General features: G+C 44.0%; 1 protein-coding gene across 26 annotated transcripts in view; it reads left to right on the forward strand.

Moving 5' to 3' along the window:
• Mhc (myosin heavy chain) overlaps positions 1-16940 on the forward strand; it is a 27662-nt gene continuing 10722 nt past the window's right edge. For 2 of the 26 annotated variants that reach the window (XM_046626377.2, XM_046626363.2), the window contains exons 1-14: positions 1-18; positions 1764-2129; positions 3834-3977; positions 4606-4762; positions 4854-5080; positions 5177-5240; positions 5327-5425; positions 5791-5894; positions 9218-9355; positions 9454-9723; positions 13007-13177; positions 14352-14531; positions 14605-15020; positions 15837-15957. In XM_046626377.2, the coding sequence (XP_046482333.1) occupies positions 1923-2129; positions 3834-3977; positions 4606-4762; positions 4854-5080; positions 5177-5240; positions 5327-5425; positions 5791-5894; positions 9218-9355; positions 9454-9723; positions 13007-13177; positions 14352-14531; positions 14605-15020; positions 15837-15957 (2298 nt within the window). In that variant the 5' untranslated portion in view covers positions 1-18; positions 1764-1922. Of the gene's footprint in view, positions 19-1763; positions 2130-3627; positions 3772-3833; positions 3978-4605; positions 4763-4853; positions 5081-5176; positions 5241-5326; positions 5426-5790; positions 5895-6518; positions 6623-7954; positions 8059-9217; positions 9356-9453; positions 9724-10793; positions 10965-11666; positions 11838-13006; positions 13178-14351; positions 14532-14604; positions 15021-15148; positions 15267-15836; positions 15958-16648; positions 16767-16940 lie in introns of all 26 variants that reach the window. The other 24 variants (XM_046626375.2, XM_046626361.2, XM_046626369.2 and 21 more) reach the window with 24 other exon arrangements.

Below are 16940 nucleotides of genomic sequence, written 5' to 3' on the forward strand. Positions count from 1 at the left end.
ACAGAACGGCTCTCTAACGTAAGTGCACCACGTCGGTTACTCTTCCATTTCACCCACACATACACGCTAATATTGAGGAATAGAAAAAATTTATAAAAAAAAAAAAAAAAATAAATAAATAAATAATATAAATAAAAAAGAATAATCGCCGACGCGTACTTGATTGAAGAGAGAGAAAAAAAAAATTAAACTACAACAACAATAATAATAATAATAATAATAATAATAATAATAATAATAATAATAATTGATATTATTATAATAATAAAAGATAAAAATTTGCTGGAAATATTTTTTTTTATACACACACGCGTAAGCACATCACCACACGTACGCATATACAAGAATACGAATATATATTCGGCCTCGTTCGAAATTGAAGTAAAAACGATCAAGGAAAATAAATAAGTTAATCATGAAAATAAATAATTGAATACGGCTGGAGGAGTACATGAAAATTAATACAGTGAGAGTGACATCGTCGTACGATAAAAGGGATATTGTACGTGCGTAACGAAATATCAACGATTTGATAAGGACTCTACGGCTGTTCGTCGATTGTTTCGAGTATATAAAAATTAACCCAGGCGAGAATTTCCGAGTAAAATTTCGGTTCTTCAATAAAAAAAACGCAGGAAAGAGAATATTAACCAACTTTATCAAGCAGTAAAAATCAATCTTCAACTTCGGTGAATTAAAAGTTGTCGTATGTTGTGCTCGGGGTACTCGGGAATCGAAGCTGACAAAATCAAATTCCCGAATTTGGATAATGGCAATATTGGAAATAAAAAATACCATAAAAAAAAACGAAGTGTGTGTGTGTGCGCGGCCATTTTTCGTATACATGCGAGTACAAGTCTACTCTGTGTGCGTGTGTGTGTGTGTGTGTGTATGCGTGTGTGAGTGTGTGAATTGAGATAAACGGGTCCTAAGTCGAAGAGGACGAGGAGCTTAACGATATCCAGATTAACCCCTGAAAGCATCCCATTTCAAACCCTTGTCATATTATATATCCCGAGGGGAAACATTTCTCCGAGTATCTTGTTGCCTATGCAGTATAAATGAGTGTGCGCATGTGCCGATTGTGTTATTTAAAACCTCGGAACGGAATTGCACGTCGTATTATGGAACCGAAGAACTTACGTCAGCGAAGCCTACGGGCCGGGGAACTATTCTTCGGAACTTGACTTATCGCTCTATGATTATCACCTATCAACTCGAAATTCATTTTATGAAGCTCGGCTTGGTGATTTGATTAAATACCAATGGTCACGGGTCAATTTTTGAAGATTGATCGAATTGATCTTTCGTTTTTTGATCATCAATATGACTGGATGTATCGCGCTCGAATTGAGAAATGTAACGCGGAAGTTTAAAAGACGCGGTGAAAAGGGGTCTGCTTCGAATTGGTGGTTGGAATTGCTCCAAGGGAGTACAGGACAGCATTCCAAACCGGTCAAACGAGTTGATGCAAAATTAAACACTCGAAATTTAATTATAACACCCGTGCTTTTCATACGTACTCGATTGTTTTTTATATATTTTTTGAAACCCAAAAACTCGCGCGATAAAACATAGCTGATACGAGTATGATGGCACCGAATGCTAGTTCAATCCAAACATACTTCCTCAAGAAAAACAGACGCACACTGTTTCACACCCCCGAATACACTTTATCCGCTAACACGTACCCTGTAGCATATATCGTACCTAATCATGGAAGTTGTACAGGATATGTAAGCATGTTACGTGTGATCTCGCAGGGCCGACCAGACCGTGCCGCAAGAAGTAGTCCGTCCGCCGCCGCTCGCCAAACACGCACGAAACTGACGACTGCTTAGTGAAAAAGTAGAAAAACAAAAACGCCCCAAATTAATTAAGGGACATCCATAACAGCGAATAAAAAAAAAGAGGAAAACAAGATGCCGAAGCCAATAAAGCAGGAGGGGGAGGACCCCGACCCAACCCCATACCTCTTCGTGTCCCTCGAGCAGAAGAGAATCGACCAGACGAAGCCCTACGACGCGAAGAAGGCATGCTGGGTACCCTGCGAAAAGGAGGGATACGTCCTGGGAGAGATCAAGGCCACCAAGGGCGACGTCGTTTCCGTATCTCTGCCTGGCGGCGAGGTGTGTAATCAGATAATCGAAACAACACCTATCCCCGAATCCCGTTTCCCTTCCACACGCGTCAAGAAGGAAGTAAAAAGTCGTTCGAATACTCAAACGCGTTCGAAACTCCGCGTGCCGTCGTACTTGGAAGAAAGTTTATGTTTTCTTTTTTTTTTTTGTTTTTGTCTCATTGAAAGCGCATTGTTTTTCCCCGTTTACCTCGCCTAAAACGGCAGTCCGGACAGCCGGTAACAAAATCCGTAGTACGTAGCCTTACGCTATTAATAAGCCATACGCGGTTCAACTGTTATCGAAACACGCAATGGCTGCCGCGTTCCGTAACCGTCGATTCGGGGTGTCATTTTTCGCACCCCCTACGCAAGCTCCGAACGTCTATATCCGCTTTCTTGTATTGAGGGAGGACGTCGGCGGCAGGGGGGAGGGGGGGAGGGGGGTGTGGGTCATACGCTATATATAAAAAGCAGAAGGCAGTGAGGGACGCTAGGCGTCGGCGTCGCCGTATCGGGCTCCTCGAGCTCTATTTCAAGAACAGAATAGCCCGCGGGACTAACGAAGCTCTGCCCTGGCCAACGGCCATACGCAGGGCACTCGTATTTGCTTACGCGTTTATATAAATCGGTTGCCGAGTAGACCGAAACCATTGCGCCACAGCTGAATGCGACGATCGACGGATCGACGAAAAGATGTTTACGATGCTTATAGATCTTAGGTAGGAGGATAATCAGAGCTTCCGGTAAACTAGGGACAACGGTGGCCTCGGTGGTCCGCGTCGATCCGTTCCGATTCTTTGAATCTTCGACGAACGCCGTTGAAAACACACAGTTTTTTATTTATAGCAACATCCTAAATTCCTTACGTGAAAGTAGATATATGGGTTACGCAATATATGGTTCAGCAAACCCTACGTTCCGATGCTCCGCGCTATTGTTAGCCCGAAGACTAGGGGAGAGCGAGAAACCCGGACGAGAGGAACGGGATGACGAGATGATCGTTAACAGGGGAGGAGGGCTGACTCAACCGGCGGCTTTTACTACTCACTTGCACGAGAACTATAAATGAGCCCCTCGATCGGCTCCGTTTCTCTCCTTCTCTCTCACTCTCTCTCTCTCTCTCTCTCTCTCTCTCTCTTTCTCGCTCTCTCTCTCTCTCTTTCTTGCAGCATTGCCGTAATGTGCTGGCCGGGTATTTTTAGACCCCCGCGACACTGGATAGCCTTACGCAATGACCGCGCGAATATTCACGCGATCAACGAAACCGACTCGCAGATGTTCAAGACCAATTACAACATTGACGTTACCAGGTTCGCGGAATGCCTCGGGATCTCTTTGGATAAGATTAGTCATGCCGTGAGCTGGAAACTCGACGCGTATTATCCTATGGATCTTCTTGATCTTTCAATGATGCGAAACGTCGTAGCCTTACGGAGTAATGGTAGGACTTACCTGACCATTCCAATGTCATTGATAATAAAAGAACGACCGTTGACCGCACGCAGACAAAACAGTTTCGCAAGGAGCAAGTGGCCCAAGTGAATCCTCCGAAATTCGAGAAGTCCGAAGACATGGCTGACCTGACCTTCCTGAACGAGGCGTCGGTCCTTCACAACCTGAAACAACGATATTACAACAAAATGATATACGTAAGTTGTTAAGATTCGAGAACCAACTAACGGAGTTTCGTTTCTCCCCCCATGGAATATAGACTAAGGACTTCAAGAAGGACCAGCTGCAGCAGGTTAACCCACCTAAGTATGAGAAGGCCGAGGATATGTCCAACTTGACATACCTCAACGACGCTTCGGTGCTGCACAACTTGAAGCAACGTTACTACCACAAGTTGATCTACGTAAGGAATCCAAGCCGTGGAACCGGGCACTCTTGTCGAAGTTTTCCGAATGATTCACATTTCACTTTGCTTCCTCACCTTGCCTTCTTTTGCATTCTTGTCGCTCGTTACCGAGGATCCGGCCAAAGCACCGAACGTGTCTCGCCGTTCTTTTAACATCCTTACCAGTCGTTTCAGCAGCATGCGGCCAAAGCCGAGGGAGGATCCGGTCGAAAGCACAGTGACGTGCCCGTACCGTATTTCCCATGACGATTTCTTGTCTTTCACATTTTATAGAGTCCAAGGGCGTCGGGGAGTCGTGGAATCAACAGACTTGACCACCTCTCTATGACCAGACCTGAATTTCGTTTTATGCCCAACTAATAAACCCATAATCACGTCACCGAAATTTTCGGTGACGCGCTGTAAGATGCGTTTCCACGGGACAACCGCGATCACTTGAAAAAATACGAAATGCTTTAGACTCCCAATCAATAACACCGTGAAAACGCAACTTATCATACCCAAAGATTGCAAGAAACGTGTATATAAACTTGAGCGATACACGCCATGATTGATTGTGAGAATTTTTTGCTTATACCCACATTAACGTTCGTTACGTTCTTTTTTTTCTTATCGCCAAACGCAGACCTACTCTGGCCTGTTCTGTGTGGCCATCAATCCTTACAAGAGGTACCCGGTCTACACTCAGCGTTGTGCCAAATTGTACCGTGGTAAGAGGCGTAGCGAAGTGCCACCTCACATTTTCGCCATCTCTGACGGAGCCTACGTTAACATGCTTACAAGTAAGTGAGAGCTGAGCAACAAAGTTGCGAAGCGAATTTCCGGCGTCTTGAACCCGGACACCGTAAACATCTTTTCTTCTTCTGCCAACAGACAGCGAGAATCAGTCCATGTTGATCACCGGTGAGTCTGGAGCCGGTAAGACTGAGAACACGAAGAAGGTAATTGCGTACTTTGCCACCGTCGGTGCCTCGACGAAGAAAGAAGACAACCCGAACCAAAAGAAGGGATCTCTTGAGGACCAGGTCGTCCAAACCAATCCCGTACTTGAAGCCTTCGGTAACGCCAAGACCGTGCGTAACGACAACTCGTCCCGTTTCGTAAGTATCATGGTGATCCTACGTCAATGACGATACGTGGTATATACCTTGGGCTTAGGGATTAATGCATTTTTACCATTCAATGGTGGTGAATAGGGTAAATTCATCCGTATCCACTTTGGACCATCTGGAAAACTGGCTGGTGCTGACATCGAGACTTGTGAGTATCGTCTTCCACCGATTGTCAAGCATTCCAGCTGTCAGGCAATCCAATTTATAACTCTTCCTGCGTTTGAAACCCTGCAGATCTGCTCGAGAAGGCGCGTGTCATCTCCCAACAGAGCTTGGAGCGTTCCTACCACATCTTCTACCAGATGATGTCTGGATCCGTCAACGGCCTTAAGCGTGAGTATATATTATTCCACCCTTGGATCTCCTCAGAATTAGGTCCGGCTACGTGTCATTCGAATCATCATCGATTGGACTGCATTTCGCAGTATTTGAACTATACTTACATACTACACACTACACACGCACACACAATCACTCACAATATTTCGGCTGAAAGCCAGGAACCCTTTCCCGTGGTCGTTTAAATCCTCCCTGAACCAACCCATTAGCCGTGTAATAGGGTTGAATAAGAATTTTGAAAGGTGGGCTACGAAGAGGAGTGTAACTCAACCCGAGAGCCGATCGTCGTGCATCAAAGTAACGGTGGACTTCATAACTCGACGATTATAATTTAGCTATTTCCTAATCTTCTTTCCTAGAGAATTGCCTTTTGTCCAACAACGTCAACGACTACTACTTCGTCTCTCAGGGAAAGACAACTATTCCTGGCATGGATGATGGCGAGGAATGTCAACTGACCGACGTAAGGCTTCATTCGCCAATCGCAGGAACACCTGTTCCGTTTCCGTTTCCGTTTATGTTAATTTTTCCGTTTTTATATTTGTTAGCCCGATCCCCGTACAGCCAACCTGAAGCCGTTAAACGGCTGAACCACTTGTCCATTTTTTGTCGTGGACGAGGACCACGGCTACCGTGGCGTGTTTGTTTTAATCCCAGTGTACAGCCCAGTGTGATGTAGTGTGACCCGGTGTGACCTTGTAGATATTCCCTCTCTACCGTAGGATCTAGTATGGAATCGACAATTGCAGAGTTGGATGAAGCTCGACGATTTTTCACTCGATGATTTGTCGCGAGACATTACAACCGCCATAAATCCCCTTAGAAACGGGGCTACGATCTATTTCAAAAAAAGCTTCACCAAAATGCACTGACGAATCGCTGTGATTGGATTGAAAAAATTTATGTTTCTATACCTTACATGTCACTGACCAGCGCAATCGAAAAGGTGATTAGTCAGTGTACTTTGGTCCCGCTTCCATCTTCTACTGTCGTATACAGTCGCAATGAGGAAAAAGACCCAAAAAACCGTAAAGTGTATCTGATACGGTGATATTAGAAGTGCCTGCATGTTTGATTTCCCGCACAGAGATGTTGCTGTTGTCGAACAACGTGCGAGACTACCACTTTGTATCACAAGGAAAGACCTCAATCCCCGGCCTCGACGACGGCGAGGAACTCCTCGTTACCGACGTAAGTGCATGGGGTGAAGTGAGCTCTGTATCCCACTGTAAAATACACCTCTCAAATGGCCAATCGCAGACACGCGCCATTCAGGAGCTCACTTACTTCTGGCGCCTCTTGCCAGGATGTTCCGTGCTTCCCGTTCTCACTCGCTGCCATTCTCGCTCTGACGCACGCACTACCAAATCTTCACAACCAGTTTGTCGCCTCCTTCCCATCCATATTTGTTTCTCTATCTCTCTGTACTGTCACTCTTCTCATTTACTCACGAGTAGTTCCACCCCTGGAAAGCGGATCTACGTAATTTCATCTCTTAGTCACGCATCTGCAGCTTTTTCCTGTTTTTTTTTTAACATACCTGAAACCGGAATTTTAATTACTTGAAAATCAAGTCACGCTTTGTAGGATGACTGAAAATCTGCAGGAGCGTGACTACACTTTACTCTCTACTGTACTATACTACGCATTCAACTATCTCATTCTTCTTTTCAGCTAATTGTAAATAACTTGGATCTATCCATCTCTATCTATTCTATCTCTGTAATATAATGTATCTTCACAATGTCACTAATCATCTTCTTACACCGTTATTACTCAACTTACAATCAGTTAGCCCCGCCTCTATTCTGTTTATAAATATACACGAATATAGCTAACCGTATTCTTTGTGTGTGTGACTCTCGTATGAAACACAAAATCCGACCAACCAATCAACCAACCAACCAACGAACCAAACAAACAAACAAACCACCAACACCGTCAACAACATAGAAATGACGCTGTTGAGCAGCAGGATCGGTGACTACTATTACATTAGTCAGGGTAAGACTCGGATACCGGGAGTGAACGACCTCGAAGATATGGAGGCAACGGATGTAAGTCCCTTGACCATAGACCCGCAGTGGGCCTTGGGGACTTCGCCACGTCTTCGGACTCCTCGATCCCTCGGTTAAGCAAACACGTACTGCAGGACGCAGTCACGAGAGGGTCCGAAGGAGCGGTGAGATCCTCGGGCTTTAACAGCACCCCGCACCCCAGCCGCTGCACATTTCCCAGCTGCCGCTGTCGGGGTGCGGGGGTCCGGGGAATCGAGATGCAAAATGGAAGAAACCCCGTTCTCCTGTTCCCCGATCAGCAACGCGCGCAATTAGGAATTTCCCACCCCTTGACCTCACATAAATTCATTGCACTACCATTCGAATGGTTCTCGCGGTGTGTTATTCACGTTTGTTCCTCGAGGGACTTCCACTCGTGAATAATTTCCAACTCGATTCGACTCCAAATTTTTCTTTTTTTTTCTTTTCTTCATTAACCAAATGCTTTTCATCGAATGACCCGCAGCAATGTGCTTCTTGTCGGACAACATATACGACTATTACAACGTCTCCCAGGGAAAAGTCAGCATCCCAGGAATGGACGACGGGGAGGAATGTCAACTCACGGACGTAAGTCCTGGTCATTGGAAACCCCCGATACCTCACCCAGTCGCCCCAAACAAAAAAATGTTTCTAAATCATTGCTGATGACCGAATGAACACTTTATCCTTCCGAGTGATTTATGATCCACTATAGAAGTATTTGAATACGAAATTATTGTAGAAATTGACCTGTTCAATTCTTAAATATTTGACCCCCTTTTAAGGTACGATTGCAAAAGTTGTTCCGAGGTTCTGTTCAACTTTTCGTAGATTTACACTTGATCTCTCGAGTCTCAATACCTTCTTGACCGAGTAGATACGTATACTTGATCCCACCTTCCGTGATTTTATACCCCATTGTGTATCTTCAATTCCAAGTATTTTGGTCTTGGGTTACTTGAACTGGCCTGAGAATGTTTGACCCCATACTTTGCAGTGTCCTGAAAAATTGAGCTGACGCTCTATGTTCCATGGATAAGGTAATCGGCTATAGAAAAACGGTGACGAGATAAAGCTGATGAGAAAATATTAAAAGAAAAAGATAATGCGTTAAAAGACTAAAACCAAATAATTTGGAACTGTTTAACCTTGACGAGCTGATAGAAGTCCCGTTAGTCCGTGTGTTTCCTACACCTGTCCCGTCAGAGTTAGTATCACATATCGGATAAACTATGACGAAGACACTGACTCTGGTGAGAAAACAATATGGTTACGGGACCTAAATCGAGAGATATTTCATGGATTCAAAGTAAACACTCATTACTTTGCCTACCTTTCTTAGAGTCCAAGTTCAGGATAGAAGCGGCTACCTAACACAAGCTGTGCCTCTGCTTCTGCTCTATATATTTGCTGCTTATAAAAACGCCTCGAGCATTCAGGCTCTGTAAATACTTACCGCTTTGTTAAAACTAACGCGCAAATCGTGTTATTCTGTTGTGCTCTTTCTAACGTCTGTTTTATGAAAGTATGGAAAAAAAATCCAACAAATCAATGTCAATCACTTCCCACGCCGGAAGCAGTTCGCTCTCTGTACTGATAAGTAAAATGAAAAGCATTGTAAATGGTTCTTCAATTTTTGAGTTCGATTCAAATGTCAAGTTCCCTATGAGCTGCTAACCGTTTCTGGTCACTTTGTCTGGAAGACCCGCAACTGTTAAGACTAACAACCTTTTTTCCGCCACGACAGCAAGCCTTCGACGTTCTTGGTTTCACCCAAGAGGAGAAGGACAACATCTACAAGATCACCGCTGCTGTTATGCACATGGGTGGTATGAAATTCAAGCAGAGGGGTCGTGAGGAACAGGCTGAGGCCGACGGTACAGAGGTTAGTAAATCTACTAGCATAAGGTGAAAACGTATCTCGAGAAAAACACAATGATGCATTTCCTCAATTATCTTTTTTTTTTTTGCTGTCGGCAATAGGAAGGTGAGCGCGTCGCCAAATTGTTGGGTTGTGACTGCGCTGACTTGTACAAGAACTTGTTGAAGCCCAGAATCAAGGTCGGTAACGAGTTCGTCACCCAAGGTCGTAACAAGGACCAGGTCGCCTACTCCGTTGGTGCCATGTCTAAGGCCATGTTTGACAGGCTCTTCAAATGGCTCGTCAAGAAGTGTAACGAGACTCTGGACACCAAACAGAAGCGTCAACACTTCATTGGTGTGCTGGATATTGCTGGTTTTGAAATCTTCGACGTAAGTTACCCAGTAGTCATGAAAATTCTAACGATTTCTCACCTCTGCCAAACCTAATAGCGATCTCTCAATAGCCAATTAGAATTGAAAAAGTAATTGATTTTTTCTCCTCTCACATTCAATGTGTCAGTAATCGCCTTGGCAGACGTTAGAATTTCGTCAGAGAATATTCAGGGAGCTATGAAACTAAGCCGAAGGCACTTCGATGTTGACTTCAACAATTTTCGCCACCGGGGAACCGGATTTCTATCAAACATATCATCGCGCTCAGAAATGTCGACGGCTTTGGTTCTCGCTCACCTGAGAAACGTTATTCATACTTGACCCGCACAGGAGAACCCAAAATAAATCATCGTTGAACTGCATCAGAAGTGAGGAGGACGACGTTGAGAGAATTGCCTTTAGAATAATCCCCGTTCATAGTTTCGCATCGGATTGCCTTCCCCGTAAAATTCACGTCGTTTCGTAATGTCTATAGTATAACGGGTTCGAGCAACTCTGTATCAACTTTACCAACGAGAAACTTCAGCAATTTTTTAACCACCACATGTTCGTACTCGAACAAGAAGAGTACAAAAAGGAGGGAATCGTCTGGGCCTTCATTGATTTCGGAATGGACTTGCTCGCCTGTATTGAACTCATTGAAAAGGTACCCCCGCCCTAGGGGTAGACCCTCGATTTCGTCACACTGTTTCGTCTTTGCTACCTTAGGTGGCCGAGACTTCCCAAAAATCTCTCAGTCCCATTGCATCTTGGACCCCCTTAGTTGCACCTTGGAATGCATTTGTTACCATCATCATCCGCAAGAGCATGAATTTCTTGCAATCACTCTAAGACCAAAGGACTTTCGGTGGCACTTCACATTTTTACACACTCGAAAGTCTCTTCGTACATAGTTCCGAATTACTTTCGTTTCCTCTCGTGGTTCTGTCCACAACCGACGACTCACTTTCCACGCTGAAACCGGATCATCGTATGCAAAATTTTCTACAGAGCCCCTTTAAATCCAACTACTCACCCACAGAGAATAGCCCTGTTCACCTTGTGTTTGCCCTGTTGAATAACCATAGTTCAACGGCTTTGAGCAACTCTGCATCAACTTCACCAACGAGAAGCTCCAACAGTTCTTTAACCACCACATGTTCGTCCTTGAACAAGAAGAGTACAAGAAGGAAGGAATCGATTGGGCTTTCATCGATTTCGGAATGGATTTGCTCGCCTGTATTGAATTGATTGAGAAGGTTTGTCACCCTACACACAGTGAACGCGATACAGGCTCGGACGGAGTTTTGAAAAGCCGATTATACACATCACCGCTGCTTGAGCAAAAATGTTCTTTGCTACACTGTCGCAAATCTCATGTCTGATGTCGCCATCCAGCGTCAGCATCACGTTTCATGAACACTAGCTAGACCTAACGAGACGGTCGAAGTACGATCTGTTATCATCTTCTTCATCTTCTATCTCGCTTGACCCCACTCTTGAGTATTTTGTAGACCCTTGCCCACAAGCAATCCATCGTGAAAGATTTGATGGCCCGTAATAACGTCCCCTGAACTTTTACCGTCGCAGAGCATACGTGAATTGGCTGTGCCTGGTGTCCAAATTCAAACATCTGTTGTTCGTGCGACGTGACATTCTGCGACAAAAGTTCAAATCCTAAACCCCTGATGAACCTGAAATTTTGGAAAAGCACCAAAACACCCTTGTCAAATGGCACAGTGATTGTTGCCAGCGGCGAAATACTGAGCCTAATTTGTTCCCTGAACATTATAATTATTTTTATAATGTTATCCTGTTGAATATTACCCGATTACGTATTATGAAAACTTGTACAAAACATGTGTAGACATCCGTTAGTACTTGTCGCAGCTGCGGCAAATACTTATTATCTTTGGCATAAAGCAGTAAACTTGACCACTGTCTTGCCTCTGCTCGAACAGTTCAACAGCTTCGAGCAGCTCTGCATCAACTTCACGAATGAGAAACTTCAGCAGTTCTTCAACCATCACATGTTTGTACTCGAGCAAGAGGAGTACAAACGCGAAGGAATTGAATGGTCCTTCATTGACTTTGGCATGGACCTCCTCGCTTGTATCGAGCTCATTGAGAAGGTATTAATCAGCGAGTGACTGATTATGCCGAGATTCCTATTTTTATAGACGCAGTAGCTTGGGCGATTTTATTGAAGGCTTGAGTGATGGTATTCGATTTATGTTTTATTTCATCTTTATTTCGTTTTCATTGTAGCGATTTTCATCGCTCAGCTTTCCGTCAAACCCTGCCGAGGCCGGAGCGTCTGACAATCCATTTATTTCACCGTTTTATTTCGCACATCGCTTATGTCACTTGTTCACGTCTCTACACATACACATATTATCGTGTCCTTAAATTATCAACGACAGCATGTAAACTGTCCACTGAACGACACCACGTTCTGTTTGCTTTGTCAGTATTTTTTGAATTTCTTTTTTCATTTATTCCGACTGCTTATCATTTCTTGTTATTTTTATTTCAATTATTATTTTCGTTTCACTTCCACGACGTTGCGATCGATCAACCGCAGCAACGCCGTGAATTCATAATCACTTATCTTGGCGTTGTCACCGTTTGGTCATACTTATATCATCATCTTTTTACACCACTATGTCTTATCGTTCTTGGCATGAATTTTGGCCCCCTTGATTGGGACGATATGATAGTCGAACGTTTGAGCACTTCGGAGTTCCCGGACCAGGACCGTCGATCGGATTTGTCACATACCGGTACGTCTCAGGTGGCGCGGTATAAAAACTACCCGAGCACGGGTAATGGCCTGCAATCCACCTCGTTCGAAACTTATTTAGTTCCCTGTTGTGTCCTTGTTTTGTCTTTAAGTCTGTATCTATCTCCCCACTCTCTCTTTCCCCTTTTCTTTCTTCTTTTACATGAATTTGATCCCCATAACGGCACCAGGGTGACCGTCAGTAATTAGTTCCCCCGATCGCACAGGACATCTACTCAATCTAGGCGGTCGTTAAAAAATTCCCATTAAGCAGAAACACCTTGTTTATAAATTTCAGGTGCAAGTCCACAGTTCAAAGTCCCTTACGGTCGTCCAGACATAACTGGAAATAGACTAAAAGGGGCTTGAATGGAGTAGCAAATAACTTTGTAATCCAAACTCTGGTACTGCAGCATCACGGTTATGCCCTCTTTGCTATGAGTCTGGTTAAACGGCATGCTGCCCGGCATAAACAGTCAATTTGACCACTGTCTTGCCTTTTCTGTGTCCCCCGTACAGTTCAACAGTTTCGAGCAGCTCTGCATCAACTTTACGAACGAGAAACTTCAGCAGTTCTTCAACCACCACATGTTCATCCTCGAGCAGGAGGAGTACAAACGTGAAGGAATTGAATGGACTTTCATCGATTTTGGCATGGATCTACAACAAACCATTGATCTCATTGAGAAGGTACTGGGGTTGAGATGGGAAACACCCAGAAAGGGTCGCTACCCAGGACCGCTCGGCATGTTCTTATTATGACTGAACAATGTTTTTTCGCTGGTTTCATTCCTAATTACCTGGTCATCCCGACAAACCAACGTACCAACGCAGCAGCGGTATTGGGGAAATTGTTTGGGAGATAGGGGTAGTGTCAATTTTTGTAGCACCAGTCTGACTTATCAAACATTTACCCAATCGTATCTTTACACAAGCACCAACACCTGAACCTTGCCACCTCACTCTCTCTTTCTACTTCTATTTCTTGCTCCATTTGTTCCACCCTATGTTCCTTGGATTCGACAATGAATTTGTCAATCCGTTCTATTCCCTAGTTGTTAACCCTCTTAATCAGAAGTCGATGTGGTCTGTGTGTTTATTTGCATTTACGAACCCATCCTCGTTTATCCAAAATCTAAACAACAAATATCAACAATACTTTACTCATTCGTGTTGGAGCGAGATAAAAAACAGAGCAGAGTATACCACGGACCTTCTCCAATTTCAATAATGGATTTCCAGTTGACGATCTATCCTGATCGATAAGGTATCGCTTCGAAAAATAACCTTTGCCGCACGAACTAGTTTCCGTTTGCTTAATAACCCTTCGAATTTGTTTTGCCAATTATTCAGCTTGCCTATACACTCCGTCCTCGTACATATATTATGTGTTATTAGTTATCCTTCATTGAAAGCAAAAAGTTAGTTGTTCTTACCTTAATTGACAAAAAAGTCGTTAGCTAGCATTAGTCGTGATACTACTTAAATACCCTTGTTACTTTTCATAAAAATAAAGGTAATATTTATGCAATAATTGATCAGAAATAACAAGTAAAGAAAATGACGAGATTGTGAACAGAGATAATCGCGTTTGGGATGTGACGTCAAAAGATTTTTTATTCTTTCATGTTCCCGCCTCTAAGAGTAACATTCAAGTAAAAATATTTGCCGCGTATAACTTTGTAACTTACAAGTGAATTTATTGCCTTCGAAGGGCTGATTTTTGAGTAAACTAGACTAAAGGGCATAAGAAGAAGTAAATTTACCGTCGAAAAAACAGGACAATATTTACAGTCAGGGACTAGGCAAGACTAGGATAAGTTGGAGAAAAAATAACGCCGTACTTTTTCCCCCGAAAATCTAGCCCATGGGTATCCTTTCCATCCTTGAGGAAGAGTCTATGTTCCCGAAAGCCACCGACAAGACCTTCGAGGAGAAGTTGAACAACAACCATCTTGGCAAGAGCCCGAACTTCTTGAAGCCTAAACCTCCAAAGCCTGGCCAACAGGCTGCCCACTTTGCGATCGGTCACTACGCTGGAAACGTGAGTACAACGATCAGGATTATCTCCGAATGTATTCGGACTGAATTGACATTCAACATCGACCGACCGACAGGTACCCTACAACATCACTGGATGGCTGGAGAAGAACAAGGACCCGTTGAACGACTCTGTCGTTGACCAGTTCAAGAAGTCCCAGAACAAACTGCTGGTCGAGATCTTCGCTGACCACCCTGGTCAGTCCGGCGGCGGTGATGCTGGCGGCGGCAAGGGAGGACGTGGTAAGAAGGGAGGTGGTTTCTCCACCGTATCTTCATCCTACAAGGAGCAGTTGAACAACCTGATGACCACCCTGAGGGCCACCCAACCTCACTTCGTTCGTTGCATCATCCCCAACGAATTGAAGCAGCCTGGTCTCATTGACTCCCACCTTGTGATGCACCAGCTGACCTGTAACGGTGTACTTGAAGGAATCCGTATTTGCCGTAAAGGTTTCCCCAACAGGATGGTCTATCCCGACTTCAAGCTGCGGTAAGTTTCGAAAATATTCGAGATTACTCGATTCTACCCGTTATTCGATGACTATGTTTTTTCTCGTAGCAATAAGAAGCCGGGCGCAAAAATTCACACAAATAATCCAATTTTTCGTTGAAAAACAGTTACATGATCTTAGCTCCAGCCATCATGACTGCCGAGAAGGATCCCAAAGTCGGGGCAGCCAAATGCTTCGAATTGATCGGTCTCGATCCCGACAGCTACAGAATTGGTCACACTAAGGCTAGTCTAGTTTGAAAGACCCCTCAAGTACTGCTAGAATTTTATTTCAAAGCCCCGTATATCGTATATTAAAACGTAGAATTTCCGTTGAGATGACTCCTCGATTTACAAACGATGAACTCCACGAGTGACCCTTTAATGTGATGTAATTTTTGTTGCCCCGCCTGAGAAAGCATCGTTTTACAATCATCTCAAGGTCAAGAATCCGATCACTGACCTGATACAAACACTATCGTGTGAATCGGTGCCAAGATTCGCCAAAACCGAACCCAATTTAACATACTCTCGTTATGATACCATCCGTCATTCACTGTCACCCACTACACCAATCTGGTGCGAAATTTTTACCCGGTTTTCCATTCCCCTGAATTTCTCCGTTTTCGTATATAGAGCAGGTATCCAGAGCTAGTCCACGGTGGCTGAGGGAATGGCTGGTATGCTGATTCGTCGCGGACCCCGATACCTCGTAGTCTCATATCCCGATAGCAACTTAGAAATAATATCAATAGCCACATGACCCGTTAGCAACTAATGTGTTAACCCGTTTGCCCGATACTTCTCGTCCACCAGATACAAAATCCTGGCACCCGCGGCCGTCGACAAAGTTGCAAGCGACCCGAAGAAGGCAGCCGAAGCCGTTCTAGACGCAGCCGCTTTAGATGCCGACCAGTTCCGTCTGGGACACACCAAGGCACGTCTGTCGGAACGATCCCCGATGCTCGGGGAAGCTGTCCATGAATTCTCTTTTTTTTTTACTTTCATTATTGTTATTTCGTTTTTCTTATTCTTGGAAACGTGTGGCCTGGTTGTTCTTACACTCCTATTATATCATGTGTTTCACGAACCAATAATTTGTGCCGAAGATACGCGGGCACGCAGACAGCCTTGGCGAGATTCTTTACCAGAATTACACTTCTTTACGACGATATTTTACTCGTTTCGTATTCCTAAACCCCATGTATGTTTAACCAAATTGTAATCACGCACAATGCGGACGTAGGGGATTTACGAGATGAAATATTAGCCAATTTGGATCATAGTACGATTGATGAAGTAATGTCTTTTGGCACATCTCGAGAATCCCTGCGTTGCTTTGTAGGTCGATGAATCATGTAAAGGGAAGCAAATGTCTCGGTGATTTTTCTCGATGTGGCTAATACAATACAGGTGGATAATATTTTTCGCCGGTTCTTCACGATGCACGTTGGATGATCCGGCGAACCAACAACTAACACATGACGTGTACATGAATACCATATGTTACATTTTTAGATGTAAACACGCATCGTGAAAGTACATATCACGAATCGAATTGTTCTTATCTAACAAACCGTATTTATTGCTCCGTTTTCTGACATTATGTGCTCTGGTGTCCAACGCAGATACAAAATTCTGTGCGCCCACCTTATCAAAGACCCCTGCGAGCCGAAAAAGGCCGCGCAGATCATCCTGGAAAATATCAACCTGGAGCCAGATCAGTACCGTTTGGGTCTTACCAAGGTACCAAATCCTTTGGACCTCTCGTTGCGCTACTGTAATAACACTGCATCCCCCGCCTAGGATTCTTAATAATTTACGTAACTGCGTAAAATTTTGTGGAATTCTTGTGATAGTATTCCATGTAAGAATACCCGGCGCGTTAACAAAACATATAAATAACGAGCACCAATGCTA

The sequence above is a fragment of the Neodiprion pinetum genome, chromosome 5 (assembly GCF_021155775.2).
Source record: "Neodiprion pinetum isolate iyNeoPine1 chromosome 5, iyNeoPine1.2, whole genome shotgun sequence".
Taxonomy (NCBI): domain Eukaryota; kingdom Metazoa; phylum Arthropoda; class Insecta; order Hymenoptera; family Diprionidae; genus Neodiprion; species Neodiprion pinetum.